This window comes from Chaetodon auriga, chromosome 24 (assembly GCF_051107435.1).
Source record: "Chaetodon auriga isolate fChaAug3 chromosome 24, fChaAug3.hap1, whole genome shotgun sequence".
Classification (NCBI taxonomy): Eukaryota; Metazoa; Chordata; class Actinopteri; order Chaetodontiformes; family Chaetodontidae; genus Chaetodon; species Chaetodon auriga.
This window is the reverse complement of record NC_135097.1, coordinates 4,503,364-4,522,891: the sequence shown is the minus strand read 5'-3', so window position 1 is coordinate 4,522,891 and position 19,528 is coordinate 4,503,364. Positions and strand designations below refer to the sequence as shown.

Here is a 19,528-nt window from a genome sequence, read left to right as displayed (position 1 = left end):
CAGAAAAGCATCGGTAGTGGACTGTGGAGATGCTTCTGTCAAAATTTTGTAGTGTAAGTCCTCAACCCTTACCCTCAGTACAACTCTTTGGGGGCACAGCAGGGATGCACATTATTTTCAGAACAACCATCTGTCTGCATCAAGTGATTTATAGAGTGCAGTAAAGTAAAGTGTAGTAGAGGTGGTTTGGAGGCCATAATAGTGTCAGCATTAATCAAGGGCATGTGGCAAGTCCTTGTCAGATATATCAATGTATAAGCCTGCAAGAGAAACTTTAGGTTAATGAGCAGCACAAATATGAAGTTAGTTAAGGACAGTTAACAAGCTGAGGTGGACGTTTCTTACAAAACTCTAGCAAAACTATGGAAGTTCAAACTAAAAGTTATAACTCATAACTCAAAAATCTAACTGAATATGGTGAGTCAATCAACTACCAGCTGGAAAATTTAAATGGAGTGTTAAAAGAAATACACGATTAAGGAAATATTACTCTACTGGCTGTTTAAAGCTTTAAACTTTTCCTTTGACCTCAAATCAGTGAGTAAAAAAGCATAAAGGATTTTATTTTCCTCCTTCTCACCATTCACTTGATGAAATAAAGAATAAATAAAATAAAAACATTTTATTCTTTCACTCTGCCACTTTATTTTTCAACTCCTTAGTTTTCCTCTTTGTCTTGGTCTTGGAACACATAATTATTCGTCTTTTGACCATTTGCATGTATGACAATCAGATGGGTGTATCCAGAGCAGTGAATAATCCGGGTAGGTAGGTTTGTGTGCATGTGTGGCAGCTGGCAGCAAGCTAAACGCAGCAAGCGCCAGCCTTGTCAGCCACCTACCTACAGTAGCTGAAGCTATTTTTAGATCAGTGTCACTTTTCAAGGATACCATTATCTCAAAGTAATAAACACATCTATCAACAACTGGCTAAGAATCATCATGTGTGTAACTTTTCCCCAGTGCAAATTAATGCAGTGATAGTTGTCTTAACATCCATTGACACACCGGAAACAGGAACTGCTAATAGCTAATGCAGCATCATTTTAATGAAGCCAATTAGCCCAATTGTAAACAAATATACTAAGATAAACAGGAGGTCAAGTTAGCCCACAGTTATCCAACCACCCTTGGACTTCCTGTTGACGTAGCTTTCAAGTTATGGAAAACGTAGTTCTATAATGTTTCAATAATCTTAATTTGGACTTTGAAAACCAAAGAGCTAAAGCATTTTAGCCAGCAAGCTAACAGCGATAAAGTCAGTGATTGCTAATAAGAAGTACACAGACACCATGCTTCAGTACATTATCTTCACCTTCAAGTGTTTGTCTTCATCAGGGAAATACTGATCACTAATCAGATAGATAGATAAGTAGATTGATGAATGAATGATGGATTATAGACAGCCAGACAGATAGATGGTTACATATACTGATAGATAGTTGGATGGACAGACAGACACACAGATAAATCCATATATTCATAGATAGACAGATAGATACCCAGCAAACATTGGTCGGACGGTGATGTCATGGCCAAAAATAGTTAATTCAACATTTCACTGAGATCTCATTGTCTCATTTTGGAACTATTTTTGAACCATTGCGGGACGTCTTGATTGGACGCTCAAACAAATCTCATTCCACATCTGTGTTTGCTGGGTAGATAGATAGATTTGGTAAGGGGCACAGAATAGACACAGTAATTTTCTTTATTGCCACCAAGATTTGCTACTCTGTATTTCATGCATTAAAGGAAGAATCAAACCTCTGACAGACTGATGTACAGACTGGCGTAAGCAAGCAGAGACGACACATTACAGTAGTCTGTAGTAAGTAGCCTAACACTGAGCCGTAAAAGTGCAATGGAAATGGAAATTACATTCAGGATTATTCGGCACAGAGTGAATTCACTGATTCGTCTGATTTGCATCAAAGCAGTTTGATGCCGTTCACAAATTCAGTGTGGAATTCAGTGTGTATCAAATGATGCTTCCTCCTTTCTGTCGAATCACACTTGCCCCAAATCAACCTGTATTTTACACCCTCCCCTCCATACGCTTGACAATGACAAGAACGTAATCTCCCATTCTGTGTCAACCTAATCTACAAGGGGAACACCAGAAACCCGGAGAAAGTGGAGTACTTCCACCCTCCCATCAGGTTCCCTCTCTCCAGTTTGAGGTAAGCCTTGTCCCCTCTCTCCATCATCACCAGACCGGCATTGGTGGCAGCTTCCCTGGTCACGTCCTGATCGCCTGCAAAGGCTGAAATCACTGGCCAGCCGTTGAGAACCAAACTCACCTGAGAAAGATGGGAGAGAAGGTGCAGCAGGTGAGCAGAGGGCAATTGTAGAATGAGAAAAGCAGAGAAATGAAAGTCTGATGATTTTATTTTTTACCTTAACAGGTATGTTTTAGTTTACCCACTTCCTTTATTATAGAAAGGTTTTATTTGCCTCTTGGCTAAACAACTTTCTTACCCACAGTGCATTAATTTAAATGTCATCAATGATAACAACTAAATATTAAGAGGGTTGAATCTGTAACAGCTGTATGGGTAAGAAACTTCACAGTTGGCACTTCAAACTTTATTTTTAAAGGAAGAGTTAAATATTTGGTTTGGAAATATGCTTAATAGCTTTCTGGTGGAGAGTTTGAAGATTGAAGATTTGCTCTGTCACACTTGACAGCAAATATGAAGCTACTGCTAGCAGCCGGTTAGCATAGCTTAGCATAAAAACTGAAAATGGGGAAAAATTTAGCCTGGTGGTGAAATCTGCCTACCAGAAACTCTGAAGGTTGCCTCTCAGCTAATTTACGCAAGAAGGCGAGTAAGCATATTTCCCAAAATGTCAAACTATTCCTTCAAGCTGTTGTTCTTACTTGTATTGTCTGCCGGTTGTAAACTTTGACAACATGAAAGCTGAAGCTGTAGACTCCTTTTCTAGGGGCCACGAAGATACTCCGCGCTGGATCAAAATGGCTGCCAACGTTAACTAGGATCTGAGAAGAAAAGGAGATATGGTACAATCAGACCCTCGGCCAAGCTACTAATGATGTATAACATTTTTAGATTATTTGATGAAAAATCTGTAAATCTATGACGCTTTTGTTGAGCCAGGATTGTGTTTAAGGGATCATTCAGTGCTTAATTCTTGCCTAGTTCAATAGTTCGTTTATAAGGATAACAAGGTAGGATGATGTGAACAAGGTGATCTGGCAGGACATTCGTTATATGATAACGGACACCAACTGCAGGACACAAACCAGACATGATGAATCATTATTTGTCCTGATTTATTCACTCATCAATGAGTTGAAATTCCATTCATTACTCAGCGTGACCACTCAGTATGCATATTGTGAAATACTTTCCTGGCCACAAGTAAACACTAATTAAGACGTGTCATGCAGTGCAGTGTTTGTGACCTGGTTCGGATGTGACAACAGTGACTCAGATACTTGCAATGACTCATGATGCTTGTTACTGAATTCCTTTGCCTTCAGTAGTACAGTGTACTCTCTGTGTGTACACTGTGTACAGTGATTGTTGGGCAATAAAAACTGGGGCGTTCAATGGGAATCAATCCTGTCTCAAGACAGGAGCACAAGGCTGTGTTTTTTCCATGATAATAGCATCATAGTGGTATTATCTGTTGATTGCTTGGTCCACCAATTTGCTTCAATTGGAAATATCTCAACACCGACTGGATTGATTGCATTGAGATTAGGGTGAATCCTAACAACTGTGATGTTCCTGACTTTTCCTCTTGCCCTACCATGAGGTTGACATTTGAAGTCTGAAATGTCTCAATAGCAATTGGATAGATTGTCCCCCCCAGATGAATTGTAATATCTTTGGAGACTTCCCCTCTGGTGCCATTATCAGGTCCAAAGTTAATTGTCCAATAATTTGATTTAGGATCAAATACATGCAAAACTACTGACACCAGCCTCATCTGAACTTTGTATCCAGTGCTAATTAGTAAATGTTGGAAGGCTAAGATGCTTAAGAAGGTCGAAATCACACTTGCTAAACATCAGCATATTGACAGTGTTAGTGTGAACACTAGTATGCCAGTGTTAGCATTTTGCTCAGAGCACTGCTGTGCCAGTGTAAAGTGCCACAGTGCCGCTAGCATGTCCTTGTTTGGCTGGTTGCACTTCAAAGGTGGACACCCCTGTTCTGCTGGTTTTTCATGGTTAAGGCTAGGCTTTAAACAGTGTACCATTTTGCAGATGTGTGACCTTTTTCTTATCTCCAGTATATTCAGACAACTATGTTCGTGCATAATATAGAAGACTCACAAATGAACATTTAGATCAATGTGTTTGCCTGGTTGTCACACCTTTTCTGCTAAAGTTTAAAGACTTAGTGTTACAATATTGGTGTAATTTCAACAATTTATACAGTCATTTTGCAGAGCAAACAAGTAAATATTGGCATTATCTCTTCACACACACCTCTGAAACCCACCTGGTCAAAGTAGATGGTCATGGTGCGGTTGCTCATCTCTGAGGGTTCATGGTTGGTGTTACGGATGGCTGAAAACGCCACCCTACCAGTTCCTGACCTCACCGACATTCCCAAAGCATTACCCGACGGCTCGGCAGCGGGGGTGGAGTCGCACACCACCAGACACTTTCCCTCCAACACGATTGGCTCTGTGTCATTCTGGCAACTGACCTCTGAGGGCCCTCGAAGGACCAGAAGCAGCAGTCCAATGAAAAAGACTGGGTGGAGAGCAAGGTAGGACGAAGAGGGGGGAGATGATAAGGGCATAGTTCCAAATGAGGACGAGCTTTGGGTGTTTTTGGGCTTGGTTGGTGTTTTTACTCCCAGCAAGGTGACTGTATGGCCACCTCAGATCTTCAACAAGATTGTGCCTTGTTGGAGTACACCTCACTTTAGCAACAGGATCATAATTTCACCTGGGCAGGACTCTTCAACCAAGGATTTCCCGTGGGACATTGGATGAGGTAACTAAAAGTTCTGCCAACACTGGGTGGAGATGGACTGGAGAGGACTATAAGTTGGCACCAAGATGGCAGCTTCCCATAACAACAGACAGGAAGACCGTATATGGACTGTACAGGTGGAAGTTATCCTCACACCACAGTGAGAACGGCCATCAGCCAGCTGAGCAGTGACACACAAATCCAAGGCTGCCAAGGCTTCAGGCCTGTTTGAAACAGTAAAGTACAGGACACAATTTTGCACATTGCATATCTTCCATATATGAAAACAATGACTTGATTAAAACTGTGGAATGCTCCAAAATCACCTGTTTGGAACATTCCACAGGTAAACAGGTTCATTGGTAACAGGTGATAGTATCATGATTGGGTATGAAGGGAGCATCATGGAAAGGCTCAGTTGTTCACAAGCGAGGATTGTGGTTCATCACTTTGTTAACACATGATTAGATAAAGGGAATTACTGCATGAGCTCAGGACCACTTCGTAAAACCATTGTTGCTGAACAGCTTTTTGGAATCTGGATCATACTGTAGGTACATTCCATCACTACATGACAACCAGGTGAAACCAGCACCCACGTTGGAATCAAGGTTGTAGAATCAGTCCTACTCACTGTAGTGATATAAACTGGCTCTTGGTTTCTGCACAGTATACCAATTTATCTTGCCTCTATTTCTATTGTTGCTGTTTTCTTTGCTTTGCTGCGAACCCTTGATTGTATTATGTGTGTAATGTGTGCAGAGTATCAGCCACAAAATGAGTTTTCTCTTGTAGGGCAATAAAGATCTAAACCGAACCAATCCTTCACTGTACAAAAACCTAGAATGTATTTCTATGGCAGTAAAGACCAATTCTTTAAACTTGCATTCTGATTTTTGCTTTTTGTTCCTCCTTTCAACCTGCCAGTAACTTAAAACACGGCTGAACATTGCAAACAATGGATCATCAGTGCTCAAACCTACAATGCTGTGACATTATATGCAATAAACTGCCGACCCAAGTGTCCAATGGCGAGAGGAACATGATTATGTTGAAGACGAAAATAAGTAGAAGTGATGAGGTAATGTTCTGGCCAGGAAGAGTCCCGCATGAGTAATGCCAGCTGGACTCAGGAGGAGGGGGGGCAGGGGACTATCATAATCCCACCACCGTGAGGCCATCTGTGGCTAAACACTCCCACTATTTCCCCCCTGAACCTTTCCAATTGAATCCCTGTATCGGCACTTGCATTCCTTTACACAAACACGAATGAACACTCACTATAAAAACAGATATTACAATTGCAGCTGAAACACTGTGCGAGCGGCAGATCAGTCAACACTAATTCACTCAGCAGTTTACTCTTCGTGCACTGCAGGAAAGCGTTAACCTTACATCTAAAGACCCAACACTTCTTACATTAAAAATAGAGGAGTTCAGTATAAATCCAGGAAATCTTACATTATTTTGCAGAGTTAGACGGATCCCTGTAATTTGTGCCTCAACAACACACCCAACACTAAGCAGTACAAGCCTTTTCGCAAAAAGCAGCCCTTGCAGCATGCATTAGGAAATTATGTTTTGTTCAGAAATATTGCCAGAAAAAACACCCACCTCTCACTTTAAGCGTTGGCTCTGCAGCGGCACACAGAAACCAGCTTTCTACAGTAAAGTTGGAGCATCCCTAGAGCCTGGTTCCCCGTTTCCTTCAGCTTTATCTCAGTTCATCCCCATCTCTCTCTCTCTAACCGTCTCTCTGTTCCAGGGAACCCCTGTGTTCGAGCAGACGTTTAATCACATCACGAGCATTGCGGCCCTTCTGTTCTCACGGCTCCTCAACCCCCTACTGTCCCTGTTTCCCCTCCCTCCTCCTCATCTCTTTTACCTCAGATATCGCACAACGGATGGAGGAGCTGAAAGGCTCCAGAACAAACTGCTATTTTTCCTTTCTGTGAGGGAGAAACTGCTGCTTTTTTTTTGCAGAGAAGGCTCAATACGGCAAACAATTTCAGTTATTGTAGGCGCTGATCATTTGTTTTCCTGGCAAAATGTTCTTACATGCAATATCTGCTGGTAGCAACTGCAGCATAATCTCTTTAAGGCGCTCACAGCACTTTGGGAAAGCTCATCATCTTGGTTAAGTATTGAAAAATTCAAAAGAGATATGAAGCTCAAGGCAGGACCTTTTTACTTTATGAACTAACCACATGCAGAACAGTTCAAAACGCTGCCAGTGAACATGATCCATGCTGCAATTACATTTTGCACACATTCACATAGCAGTGTTGAAGGCCAAGCTCAGAGAAATGGTTGGTAGCTTTAATTAGCTTTGTCTCAGTGAAAGGGAATATCCTTGAATATCCTTACCAAAACACATAAAAATTAGTGGAGTAAAATCAGTTTAGCAAATGCTAATTTGAAGATTTGAGTAAGGTCAAGGAGGTTTTGTCTCGGGTTTAGGGAAAATTTAATTGGTTAGCAATGGAAAGGAAGGTTTAATTGAACAGACAAAACTCTGAAAGTCAAAAGTCTTTGGGTGGAAATGTGAGAAATATCCTCAATATGTTTTCTTCCGCACTTTACGGAGGACAGGTGAAAAGGAGCACTCTTCAGAGGTGTGCATAACTTTAGTTGTTTACCTGTTTACTACAAAGGGGTGGCGTTGAATGATGAGATCTAGGTCAGGGCGTGGCACGAAAACCACCCACAGCATCACTGCCTCAACCTTCGTAGAAGAAACTGGATTCTCATGACCAGTGACACCTTTTTGTATTGGTTCATCCTGAAAAAGCTTTGAAATGTTCACAGCATCCCACTAAAAGTGACAGCCCTTTAACTTCTATTTAGAAAATGACACAATTTCATAGTTTTTATTTTCCAAAACCTGTTTTTATTTACAGTTTCACAGCTGTGTATCTCATCTTTCACAGTGTCTTGAACACATTTCATATACATTCATATACACTGAATCTGGTATCTTCTTGAAAAGATTAATGAAAGAACAGTTCATGTTTTCAGAAACAGGCAAAGCCTTACGGCCACTTTTAGGCAGTTAAAGGGTCTCTGTCATGTTTTAATAACAGAAACAACTGATGAATTTTCAGCCTGTTGCAAGCCAGTGATGATCAGCTGTTACAGTACAACAAGAAAGCATATAAACCAAAATAGGTTCAAAAGTGATTTTGATCTAAACAACATTACATCATTCTATCCTATGATACATCACACATTTGCCTCAATGGTAATGCTCTGTTCTTCCCTGACCCTTCCCTCAACAGGACAGATGATCAACGGGGCGGCGTTCTTCCCATTGTCTTGCACACATGGGTTAAAGTACGGGTAGAGAGGCTCGGAGAAGGCGCACCCGCTGTAAGTGTAAATGTGAGTCTTTGCGTCAACGTTGTAGAAGGACACCGAACCCTCTTCGTAGTCCACGAACACGCCGACTTTCTGGGGGATTTCCTTGAGGTGGAGGGTGACGGAGGGACTGACACAGGCGTTGACGCTGCCACCTTTCCGCCGGCAGATCGCCCAGTAGCCTCTGTCAGGACGCACCGTGATGGCCCCCTTCCTGTTGATGGACTCCCTGGCCACGCCAAGATCCCAGTCTGTTTTATCTCCAACCTGAAACACAACGGGCAGAATACAGTCAGCCAGGCGACAACACAACGAGAGAAAAATGCCCTTTCCACAGTATCACAATTAGGTGGACTGTGCTTGAATTTGAACTTAAACTTGTTGGTTGAGATCTGTGGTGGCAGTGGTTTCTGCAGCCTTTCAGGACACATTGAGTTTGATCTGTTTCAGTATGCTGCCACCTCGAGGTGTCTTTTCTTGTTTTTGAGCTCTTACCTTAACCACCCAGTAGTGTCTTCCAGATCTGAAGCTTTGCTGCCCCAAAACACAGACGCAGGTGTCAAATCGCTGAGGATTGTCTGGGAGCGGGGCCTTCTTCTGGCTGCTGAAGCTCACCTGTTGATCAATACAATCATCATTATCATTAGCCTGATTAGCAACACTGTAACTGTCATTGCTACCAATTAATAGACTGAGTATTAGCTTCCTGTAGGAGGACTGTGCTCTTCACATATTTAAATCAGTGATCATACAATCAGACAATACCTTCTTTCTGTCTGGAGACAGGACCAGCCAATCTGAAGCAGTCTCAGGATCCAGAGTGACATCGACTGCAGAAACGAAGGGAACAGTGAGTCAGGTGATAAAAAGGGGAAGTCATCAAGCTTAAACTAGGTTACTGAAGCAAGCGGTGGATATCTGATTGTGAACATACCTGCATATTGATGCATCTTGTCTGCTTCTGCAAAAGTGGAGGACAAAACTGGTTATTTTCATGTACTGATTTTCACAATATCCATTGAAACTTTGGTCATTTTGTGAGGTAGATAATCATTTACAGCCAAAAGATTACTCACCTTCTGCAGACAGTTGGTCCGCAAGGTCCTGGCAGATTTCCAACAGCTTAGAGACGGCTTTCCTCACCGTCCCCATGCAGTTATCTGAGTGGACCGCCACCTCAGACCACTCTTTAGAGGATGGGAGTTTACTCAGAGACGGGAAACTCTAGAATAGGGAAGACGCAAGAGTTCTCATGAGTACAGGTGTTGACACGTTGATGCAGCACAAAAATGTTGAAATGCAGCTCAGGTGTGTCACCTGTAGGAGGTGAAGAGGGCTCTGAGTGAGCTCCAGGTGCTGCAGCTCGCTGCTCCTCATCTGCAGCTCGCTGATCTCCAGCTCCAGCTCGGCGAGCAGCTCCTCGGCTTTCCTTTCAGCCTCGCCCTGCCTCTGGTTGAGCTCCTCAACAAGCGTCGCCTGTTGTCTCTCAATGGCGGTTATCAGCATGGTGCAGACCTGAGCGCTGCTCTCTATCTCTCTCTCTGTGATTTTCTACCCATTGAAATGATACAACACGTAAATTTACAGCACAAACACAGACCAATTAAGTCTGTTTGAACAGGTGTCCACACATCAATGCTGAACTTACTTTGCTTATATCCACTGATTTTTTGATCTGCTCCATTTTTCTCAGTCTGGTGTGGATCATCTGTTGAATGCTGGTCTTTGTGTCCCTCAAACGACTCTGCGAGAGGTAAAAAAAATACAAGATTTTTAACACAATGTGGTGGAAAACGCAAGAAAAAGCTAAAGTTGAGAGTTTAAAGGAAGTTGCTTGACAAATTCAGCTTCTCCCCACCTTGATCCTCCTGCTCTCCTTCTCCGTGGGGACGGTCTCGTGGTGTTTGTGATCCCTCTCTGTGCATCTCACGCAAACAGGCATCTGGTCTCTCTTGCAGAACATGGTCAGCGGCTTGTTGTGGTTTCTGCAGAGGTTGCTGTTGGGGAAGGTGGCCGGATCCGTCAGCCGGTGCCTCTGCAGAGCCGGATCCCTCATGTGTGGTGCGAGGTGAAGTTCACAGTAAGACGCCTGGCACATGAGGCAGGACTTGACTGATGGTGACTTGTTTCCATGGCAGATATCACAGAGAACTTGTTCGGCCTCCAGAGGTTGGTTCGGGGTCTGATTGCTTCTCCCATCGTCGACCTCCTCCTCTTCATTTGATGAGGCCGCCTGAGACCTTTCAATTAAATTCAAACCACAATTAAATTCAAATTTCTTATATATGGTTTTAAAGCATCTGACAGAAAAGCATAAAGAAACCAAAAAGAGATTCAAACCTTTCAAAGAATTCAACGATATCAGCAAATCCTCGGTTGATCCGGAGTTCTGGACGTTTTCTGAACGTCTCTTTGCACAGCGGACACTCTGACTGGTTCTTCGTATCCCAGAAGTCTTCAATGCAGTCCAGGCAGAAGTTGTGTCCACACGGGATGGAGACGGGGTCGGTGTAAGTGTCCAGACAGATGCAGCAGCGGAACTGTACCGGAACAGAGGCCATGTTTCTGGCTGAGAAAAACACATAGCATTACTTAAACATCAGACTCATTTGGATGTAATTTGCAGACATTTTCCAGTATTGCTTCACTTTATTAAACACAAAAAAACAACATGAACGCACACAGAAACTAGTGATTACTCACGTCTCATTGCATCAGAATGATTTGCATTATCTGACTAATCGCAGAAGGAAAGGAAAGTTTGTCCAGGATTGTGCCACACTGATGACTAACTGATGTTACTGAGTGAAAAAGAGAAATCTAATATGGGCCGATAATAAGCTCCTCTACAAAATGCTGCTCACCAAAAACTACAAATAAATAGCACTTTACCATTGTTTTTAAAGTAGATGGTACTAATGCAACTAGAGCCAGCTGCTCATCGCCAGCTGTTCAGTGGTTGCTATATGACAAGTTTTTTTTTTTAAATCAAATATGGAAGCCAAATAGTGACTAAACAACAATTGCCAATACTGCAATAAAAGTGGGTCATGTCACAGCAGGTTGACTGCCAAGTATTTTATACTTCATATATCGGTCACATAAACAATGCAATTAAACAATGCACTGGATTTAGATTTTTAATAATATTACAAAGAGTCAGAGAAAATCACTTCACATAATAATCAGATTTTCCCAAATTATATTGAAATTACTAGTCAATTCCAATAAATAATTCCATAACACTCCTATAATTTGTTATTTCTTAATTATTTCTGATCATTAATAACATTAAATAGTAAATAGCAAATAAATCTTTGGCACATTTTGCAAAATAAAGTCGGCTTTCAATTGCAAAATAATCAGGTTTTGTTTTAAATTCGCACAAAGACATTAATTAAAGTAAAGGAGCAGCTGCTTTGCACGGCGTTCGTCGTTCTTTTCTTTTGTTTTAGCGTTGTTTCAGTAATACAGAAACCCTCTTACCTGTCTGGGTTGTTAAATCGAGTGTTCTGATCATGCTCATCAGCTGCAGCAGGTAGTGCAGACGTTTAAATACTCGCAGTGATGCGTCTGTTCTTACTCTTAGCTCCTCCCCGGCTCAGATTTCCTTCTCCTCCTCAGACAGACATTCTTGTATTTCTGGTCCTCTGGCATTGATTTGATCTGTGTCCTGAAAACACTTCTGAGGTCATGTGGTTGAACTGGAGCAACGTGCAGGAATCAAGGGGAGTCTCGCCTGCTGGACCTGAAGGTTTGATCTTCGTACTATAAGTGTGTACACCAGTCAACACTGCTCAGGATAATAAGTGTGTTTGTGCATAAAAATAAAATGTCATTTCCATGTGCACTTCTTGTCAACCATCAAGAGGATTAAATGTATTTAATTCCCTTTTGATGGAAACTCTTTACATCACACGGCGTCCTTTAATCACAAGTGAGGCTGGTTATTCAATCTCAGAGTCAGTCCAGAGACATATGAACACATTTTAACAAAAACTTCAATAAACTTTACTCAAGTCCTGTACTTAAGTACAAAATGGAGGTACTCATACTTGATTATTTGCATTTTATGCAACTTCATACTTGCACTCCACCACATCTCAGAGGCAAATATTGCATTTCTTACTCCATTACATTTGCCTGACAGCTTTAGTTACTAGTTACCTTTTAAATGACAATCTTCCACACCCCTTCTGTCCAGTGAAAACCATGTATCTCCAAATCTTGGATTCGCAAGGCTGAAAACAGGCTGTTTTTCTTACAAAAAGTTGACCTTTTGGAGATTCGTGGTTCTCACAGGACAGCCACACTGCAAACATCTGATGTTCTTATAGAAAATGATGCATTGCTGTAGATTAAACCAGCCAACAGGATATAACGTAGCTCAAATGAGCTCAACCTGAAACATCTACAGCAGTAAAATGCAGCAAACACATGGATGCAGAAGTAATATTCATCATATATAATAGAGAACACTGACAGGGAACATTTTACTGCACCATAAGTACTTCTACTTTTCATACTTTGAATGCATGTTGCTGATAATACTTACATACTTACATACTTTTACTTCTGTAAGGGATCTGAACACTAGCTTCAGCACTTCTACTTCTTGAGAAATGAAAGTTAACATTCCTTCGTGACTTGGGTGGAGGAACTTTGTGTTTGTTGGCTCGTGGTTCTATTAGTCTGATCCAGTTGTGCATGTACATTTCCAGTCAACAAGCTTCCCAGTCACGTCTTCAGACCATCATCATCTCCAACAGAAGTCGCAAATCACAAAGAAAATAAAAGAAATCTGTGGAAACATCGATCAAATTGTCCCTCTTGTCCCACTTTTTTCAGCGATTTTTTAGCCATTCTGCAGAAAATGAACTTTTATGTCATCATCGTTTGTATCGTGCAAAAGTAAATGCAATTAATTTTCCACTTGTCTGAAAGCACACAGCTCACACAATCCGCTTTCCCTCTTTTTCAATCAGCCAAACTCAACGACCAGAGGAAGAATATCAGCTCACACCTGTGCAACTTTACATCACACAGCGTCCTTTAATCACAAGTGAGGCTGGTTATTCAATCTCAGAGTCAGTCCAGAGACATATGAGCACATTTTAACAAAAACTTCAATAAACTTTACTCAAGTCCTGTACTTAAGTACAAAATGGAGGTACTCATACTTGATTATTTGCATTTTATGCAACTTCATACTTGCACTCCACCACATCTCAGAGGCAAATATTGCATTTCTTACTCCATTACATTTGTCTGACAGCTTTAGTTACTAGTTACCTATTAAATGACAATCTTCCACACCCTTTCTGTCCAGTGAAAACCATGTATCTCCAAATGTTCTTTTTACTTGAAGGGTGAAGTGTTCCTGTATGAGTTGAGAAAATTCTCCCTGCTCTTAAGATAAATTAACTATTTAGCTCAACCTTGAACATCTACAGCAGTAAAATGCAGCAAACAGATGGATGCAAAAGTAATTTTCATCATATATAATAGAAAACACTGACAGGGAACATTTTACTGCACCATAAGTACTTCTACTTTTCATACTTTGAATGCATGTTGCTGATAATACTTACATACTTTTACTTCTGTGAAGTTTTGGATGCAGGACTTTTACTCTTAGTGGAGTCACAGTATGGTGTAGGTAGTTATGTAAGGGATCTGAACACTAGCTTCAGCACTTCTGCTTCTTGAGAAATGAAAGTTAACGTTCCTTCGTGACTTGGGTGGAGGAACTTTGTGTTTGTTGGCTCGTGGTTCTATCAGTCTGATCCAGTTGTGCATGTACATTTCCAGTCAACAAGCTTCCCAGTCACGTCTTCAGACCATCATCATCTCCAACAGAAGTCGCAAATCACAAAGAAAATAAAACAAATCTGTGGGATTGATTATAAATTATCAAAATTTAAATGTCCAATCCATTTTTTTAGTCATTGCGTCAAAAATGAACTCTTATATTGTCATTGTTTGTTTTGTGCAAAAGTAAATGCAACTAATTTTTCCACTTGTCTGAAAGCACACAGCTCAAACAATCTGTTTTCCCTCTTTTTCAATCAGCCAAACTCAACGGCCAGAGGAAGAATATCAGCTCACACCTGCTGTGCAATTTAAGATAATGACAAATGGCTGCATTTTTATTGAACTTTTTGCCCCTCATTCACCCATTCACACACACAGACACTCACATATCAATGGCACCAAACTAAATGTAACTGATTCAAAGCTTTTATTTAATATGCATCATACATGATATCACAAAGCTTGAGTTGTCATGATATAAAGATATGCCGTAGTTGTACGTTCATGGACGTACATGGACGCCTAATATCATTTTTCATTTCTTTCTCACTATTTCACAACAAAAGGTAAAGAGTCTGCGTGGGCTGTGCGTCAACAATGGCCAAATGTTCTCACTGTACTGCATGTTATCTGATAAGAGTTGTTTTGTCTAAGTGGACGCATGAGTGTACTTCTCTGTGTCGCAACTCATCGAGGAAGATGAACCTGTTTTGCAAAGTGCCCCCCTTTGTTTCAGGATGGTAAAAAAACACCTTGTATCAAGAGGAAAAGAGCAGACATATGTTCGAGGGGAAATGTTCATCGGTACATGTGGACTACATAGTACAGAGGGAAGTACACCAAATAAGGCTTTCTCGCTCCTTTGTGTCCAACATACTGCTTTCTGCTCTCAGCTGAGTCTCTTCTACTATTCGCATCCTTTACTTAAGTAAAAGTGGGAAAACTGTCATACAAAAACTCTCCATTAGAAGTAAAAGTATTAGTAGCAAAAGCAATGTTAATTGGAAAAAGTGTTCCCATCTTGCACTAAGCGCATGAACTCCTTTTTGAAAAGACAAAAAACATCTTCAGCGCATGTAAAAAGCATTTCCCTGAAATTATTGGCTAAGCCCACCCTCCTTAGTAACTGCTGCTACCCCTGTCAAGTTTTCCATTGTCGCTCTGCATGTACACTGGAATAAACAGTGACTTTACCGGCTAAAATTTTGACTCTTGCTAGCAGATTTTGTAAGTGTGGCTAGTTAATCTACACTAATACTAATGCTAATGCTAATGCTTAAACTCTGTGAGTCAGCTGGGACATCTGTCTTCAGCTAGGCTAAAATGGAAAAATAATCAAATGTAAGCTAATTAAAATGTTATTCGTACTAACATAAACTTTGAATTGTTTGGATCGTTACTATGTTTAGAAAAAATACAGTGGTTAGCTTTAGGCTATGCTTCATTCTATGTATCTTCAAATGGTGTGCTTCACTTTTACAAGAAAGACAGATTTGAGGATATGAAGAACAATAATCAGTATATCAGTATGTTTGGAAAAATTCTTTGCAAACAGCACATTTAGACAAAGAGTCTGACAAAAACTTGAAAAATGAAATATATTGCATAAAGATGCTAAAGGGTAACTTTTAGCGTCTGTATGAGACACAAAGGGCTTTACAGAACGTCAGTGGTTGCAGGTATAATGTTGATCTTCACCATTAGTTTAATGTGTAGCAACATGTGCTAATGAGCACAAAAAAAGCACAGCTGAGGCTGATGGGAACGCCTTCAGTTATGCAGGTATTTGATCAGAAGCCAAAATATTGGACAAACAAAAAATTCAACCTGATAATGTTGTCAGAGGAAAACTTGGGAGTAAACAGAAGTAAGTTAGTCCATCAAATAGTAGTTGAAGCACCCAAACCCACAAATTTCAACCTCATGGCACCAAAGTTCAACCTCATGGCACCAAAAAACATCATGGCCACCCACCAAATAGTTGAAATAAGTACAGTATTGAAATATAGTGGAGTATCTGTGGATGTTATTCTTTTTTTTTTTTTTTTTTTGAATGTTTGTTAAAGTGCACAACTGGCAACCCTCCACTGTCAGATGTTTTTAGAGTGTGTTTGTTCACTCTGTGGTTTCTGGCAAGCTCTAAGAAAGACTCCAGTATGAACCAGTATGACTAAACCAGAAGACAGGAAGAGTGACAATTAAAGCAAGGTGAGGTCTGAACACGTGTGAGCTCTCACTGAGCCGTCGCATCACCGCTCAGCACCTCATTTACTTTGGCAATGAGCTCTATTGTGCGGTGGTTTCCTGCGATTATCCACTAATCCTCGACAAAGACACTGACAATTGTTAAATCCTGCTTTTCAAAATGCCATCAGGCACTAAAAAACTTTCCTCTTTTTGAAACAAGCAGGTCACTTGTTAGATCAAATCATACCATACAGTGGGTATCAGCATGTGTGATAGATCTCCTCCGCCTTGTCACGGATGACACCATACTCCAACGCTGACCTATTTTAAGCTTCCCCCTCTCACCCAAGCAAAGAGCCGATACCTGGCAGCCTGGCCTGACCTTATTCCTCCTCATCTTATTGGTTGACCCAACAGCCTTGAAGGGTAGTATCGTCAGGGGAGGGTAGTAATATTATAGTATATTATTGTAACAGTCACCTACTTTGTACTTTGCTACTTTTTCCATTTATACCTTCATTACAGTTGCAGTTTCAAATACACGCTGTGCTTCAGCAGGTATATACTCACGCTTATACGTGCATGTACACAGCCTTACTTTCTCTGTAATCCACTACTTTACACAGTCAGTATTTATTTCTTTGGACTCTTTGTATTTGTCTACAATCTTCAGCAACACTTGTATGCAGACACTGTATGTTGATGGCCATTGTTGCTTTTTATTCTATTTAAACATGCATTTTTTTCAACCACCTTTGTCTTACTGTGTATTTATCTCCTTTGATCTCCGCCCTGTTTTTTGGATTGATTGGCTGCTAAATCACTTGCAGCGTCCTTATTTGACAGGTGAATGTTTTGATTAAACTGCCTGCTCTGAAACATGTCCTACTTGCCAACACACACGCACACCCATCCATCCAAACAAACACACACACACACCTGATATTTTCACTGAAGTCCTGAGTGTCAAGATTGCACGCATGCTTTGCATTCATGGCCAAACCGCTCTTGTACAAGCCTTGGGGGTTGAAAAGCGTCAGGAAGTAATGTGTCCTTGTGAACAACACACGTGCGAAACAGACTCGTGAACTGTCCTCACCTGCGCTGACAATATCAACTGCCACGTCAGATCATATCATGTGCGCGGCCAGATTAAGATGAGCAGCAGAGCACGTCCTTAATCTGCATCGAAACAAGCTGTGCTAATCAGGTCAGGGGGAAACTGTGTTTTTTTATGTCATGAGTCAAAGTTTTTTCAGATGCAGTTTATGGAAGCTGTGGAATCAACATAACTAACTATGCATATACTTCAAACTAGCTGCCTGCGGCCTGTCTGGCTGCTAAAGGCAGACAGGGTGACATGTTCCTTCATTACAATAAACATTGGTACTGTATTAATCCGCATCTGAAAATAGTCCCCAACAAATGTACTATTTACCCTGTTTGAGCAACATTTGCTGAAATCTAGAAAATTGGAAAGAATACTCAGAGGATGAATCCTGACTTTGGTTGATCCTGACTTTCACAGCCTGCCTACACATACCCAACTTTATTTTAGATTATTCTTCCTTTTGTTCTTTTTTTAGATTAAAAAAAAAAAAAACAATGTGTCATTTTATTAACACCTGACGCACCTGGCAGGAGTGACACACCTGATGTTATCACAGGAAGCTGTGAGGTAATATATGTGTACATGACTGTACTCACCTACACATACCCAAATATGAGGAGCAGGATGCTGCAGTGTTAGTTGTTAGCGTTAGTTTAGGAGCAGAGCAACAGAAACATAGAGAGACATTTTATTTAATGCTTTTAGTCCATTTTATTTGTATTGTTTGATTTGTATGTGTCAGTCATGCTGGTGTGGCTGTAGAGTCTGTGATGCTGTGGTTTAGCACAGAGGTGCTTTGGGGTAAATGCTAACATCAGCATGCTAATATGCTAACAGTACCAGAGCACTGATATTGATATTTGCTGTTATTTATTTCGGTGTAATGTTTACTGTGTTTATTACTTTAGCTTAGTGTGTTAGCATGCTAATGCTTGCCGTCATTAGGTTTAGTCATAAATCACTTTCAGATTCAATCAGTTTCAGTCTGGGCCAAAGTGGGAAACAGGCGACGCAGCCATCCCTTGACGCGTTGCTAGCATGGCTAAAAATGGAAGCATATTTATAGCGCTATATGTTCCTGCTTTGTACCTCGACAGCTCCTGTACAACACACATTTTTTTCATGAGTGATGCCAGCCAGGACTCCTGACCAACCAAGATACAACTGTGCATCCCCATTCAGGGTCTCAGGAGGTCTGTCCCATTTCAAAGGCTCCTCTGTATTCAACCGTCTTTTTCCAAATTTATGACAACCGGCATGTGTTTGCAGTCCACAGCCTATGGTGTGCAAGACCGTTTGTGAATGCAGCAATCGGGTGATCCTTGTCAAATCATAAAGTAAGGGAATGTGGTGGATATCTGCACCCAGGTGGTCACCACATCACAGGAGCAATGAAACAGCCCCCGCAGGATCAATATCATGGACTGACAGGACCTGGATTACCTGCAGAACAACAGTGAAACATGAGAGCCAAAAGAGGTCCACATGAAGGTCAAAATTAAAACCATCAAATATGTTTTGAGGCCTCACCTCTCACGAGGGATTTAGAAATGAAACCAAACATGCTGTTCAAGGCGAGGTTGGGCAGTGTGCTCACAACGGCTGCTTTGTCTAAGGTGCATTGAATCGTGAAGTACTGACAGATCAGTGCTCAGTATTCATTATTGCGTGCTGATGCTGCACAACCGGTTCTTGACTTCACCCACATACTCCTTAATTAAAGGCTCAGCTGAAGGAGCGCGGTCACTCATCTTCAGGGACTTTCACTTTAAATGGCTCATGGATTCTTTAATAAAACACGCCACCTGGTGAGTGTTTGGGTTCAAAGCAGATACGGTTCAGTCACCGTGGCTGCGGCTGAAACAGAGACCTGTCACTTTTGGAATTGGCTCAGTCAACTCGGTTTATGTTTGTAACGCCTGACTTTAGTGACTCCTAGTGGCCATTTAAAGAAATACAATTTTATAAATAAGAACTAAGCCATCAGTTATTCATCATCATTATTCAATATTTTAGTGTCTTCCAAATAAATGCATTCACACCAAACTGAAGTTTGAGAAAATAAAAACACATATTTCCTTTTTGTTTTATAACATTTTT

At 41.0% G+C, this 19,528-nt stretch overlaps 2 protein-coding genes across 2 annotated transcripts; both read right to left on the bottom strand.

Moving 5' to 3' along the window:
• Nucleotides 1-620: 620 nt before the first annotated feature.
• On the bottom strand, nt 621-6,837 carry LOC143316850 (cerebellin-1). The gene is made up of 4 exons (XM_076724595.1): nt 6,574-6,837; nt 4,478-5,183; nt 2,884-3,003; nt 621-2,302 (listed from the first exon to the last, which is right to left on the bottom strand). Exons 2-4 carry the CDS (start codon nt 4,781-4,783, stop codon nt 2,105-2,107), a joined length of 624 nt encoding a protein of 207 aa, XP_076580710.1. The 5' UTR covers nt 4,784-5,183; nt 6,574-6,837; the 3' UTR covers nt 621-2,104.
• A 1,033-nt stretch (nt 6,838-7,870) lies between these two features.
• Nucleotides 7,871-12,124, bottom strand: LOC143316843 (E3 ubiquitin-protein ligase TRIM39-like). The gene is made up of 10 exons (XM_076724582.1): nt 11,803-12,124; nt 10,657-10,885; nt 10,175-10,556; nt 9,965-10,060; nt 9,634-9,867; nt 9,393-9,540; nt 9,251-9,277; nt 9,082-9,146; nt 8,812-8,931; nt 7,871-8,583 (listed from the first exon to the last, which is right to left on the bottom strand). Exons 1-10 carry the CDS (start codon nt 11,840-11,842, stop codon nt 8,182-8,184), a joined length of 1,743 nt encoding a protein of 580 aa, XP_076580697.1. The 5' UTR covers nt 11,843-12,124; the 3' UTR covers nt 7,871-8,181.
• Between the last annotated feature and the right edge of the window lie 7,404 nt (nt 12,125-19,528).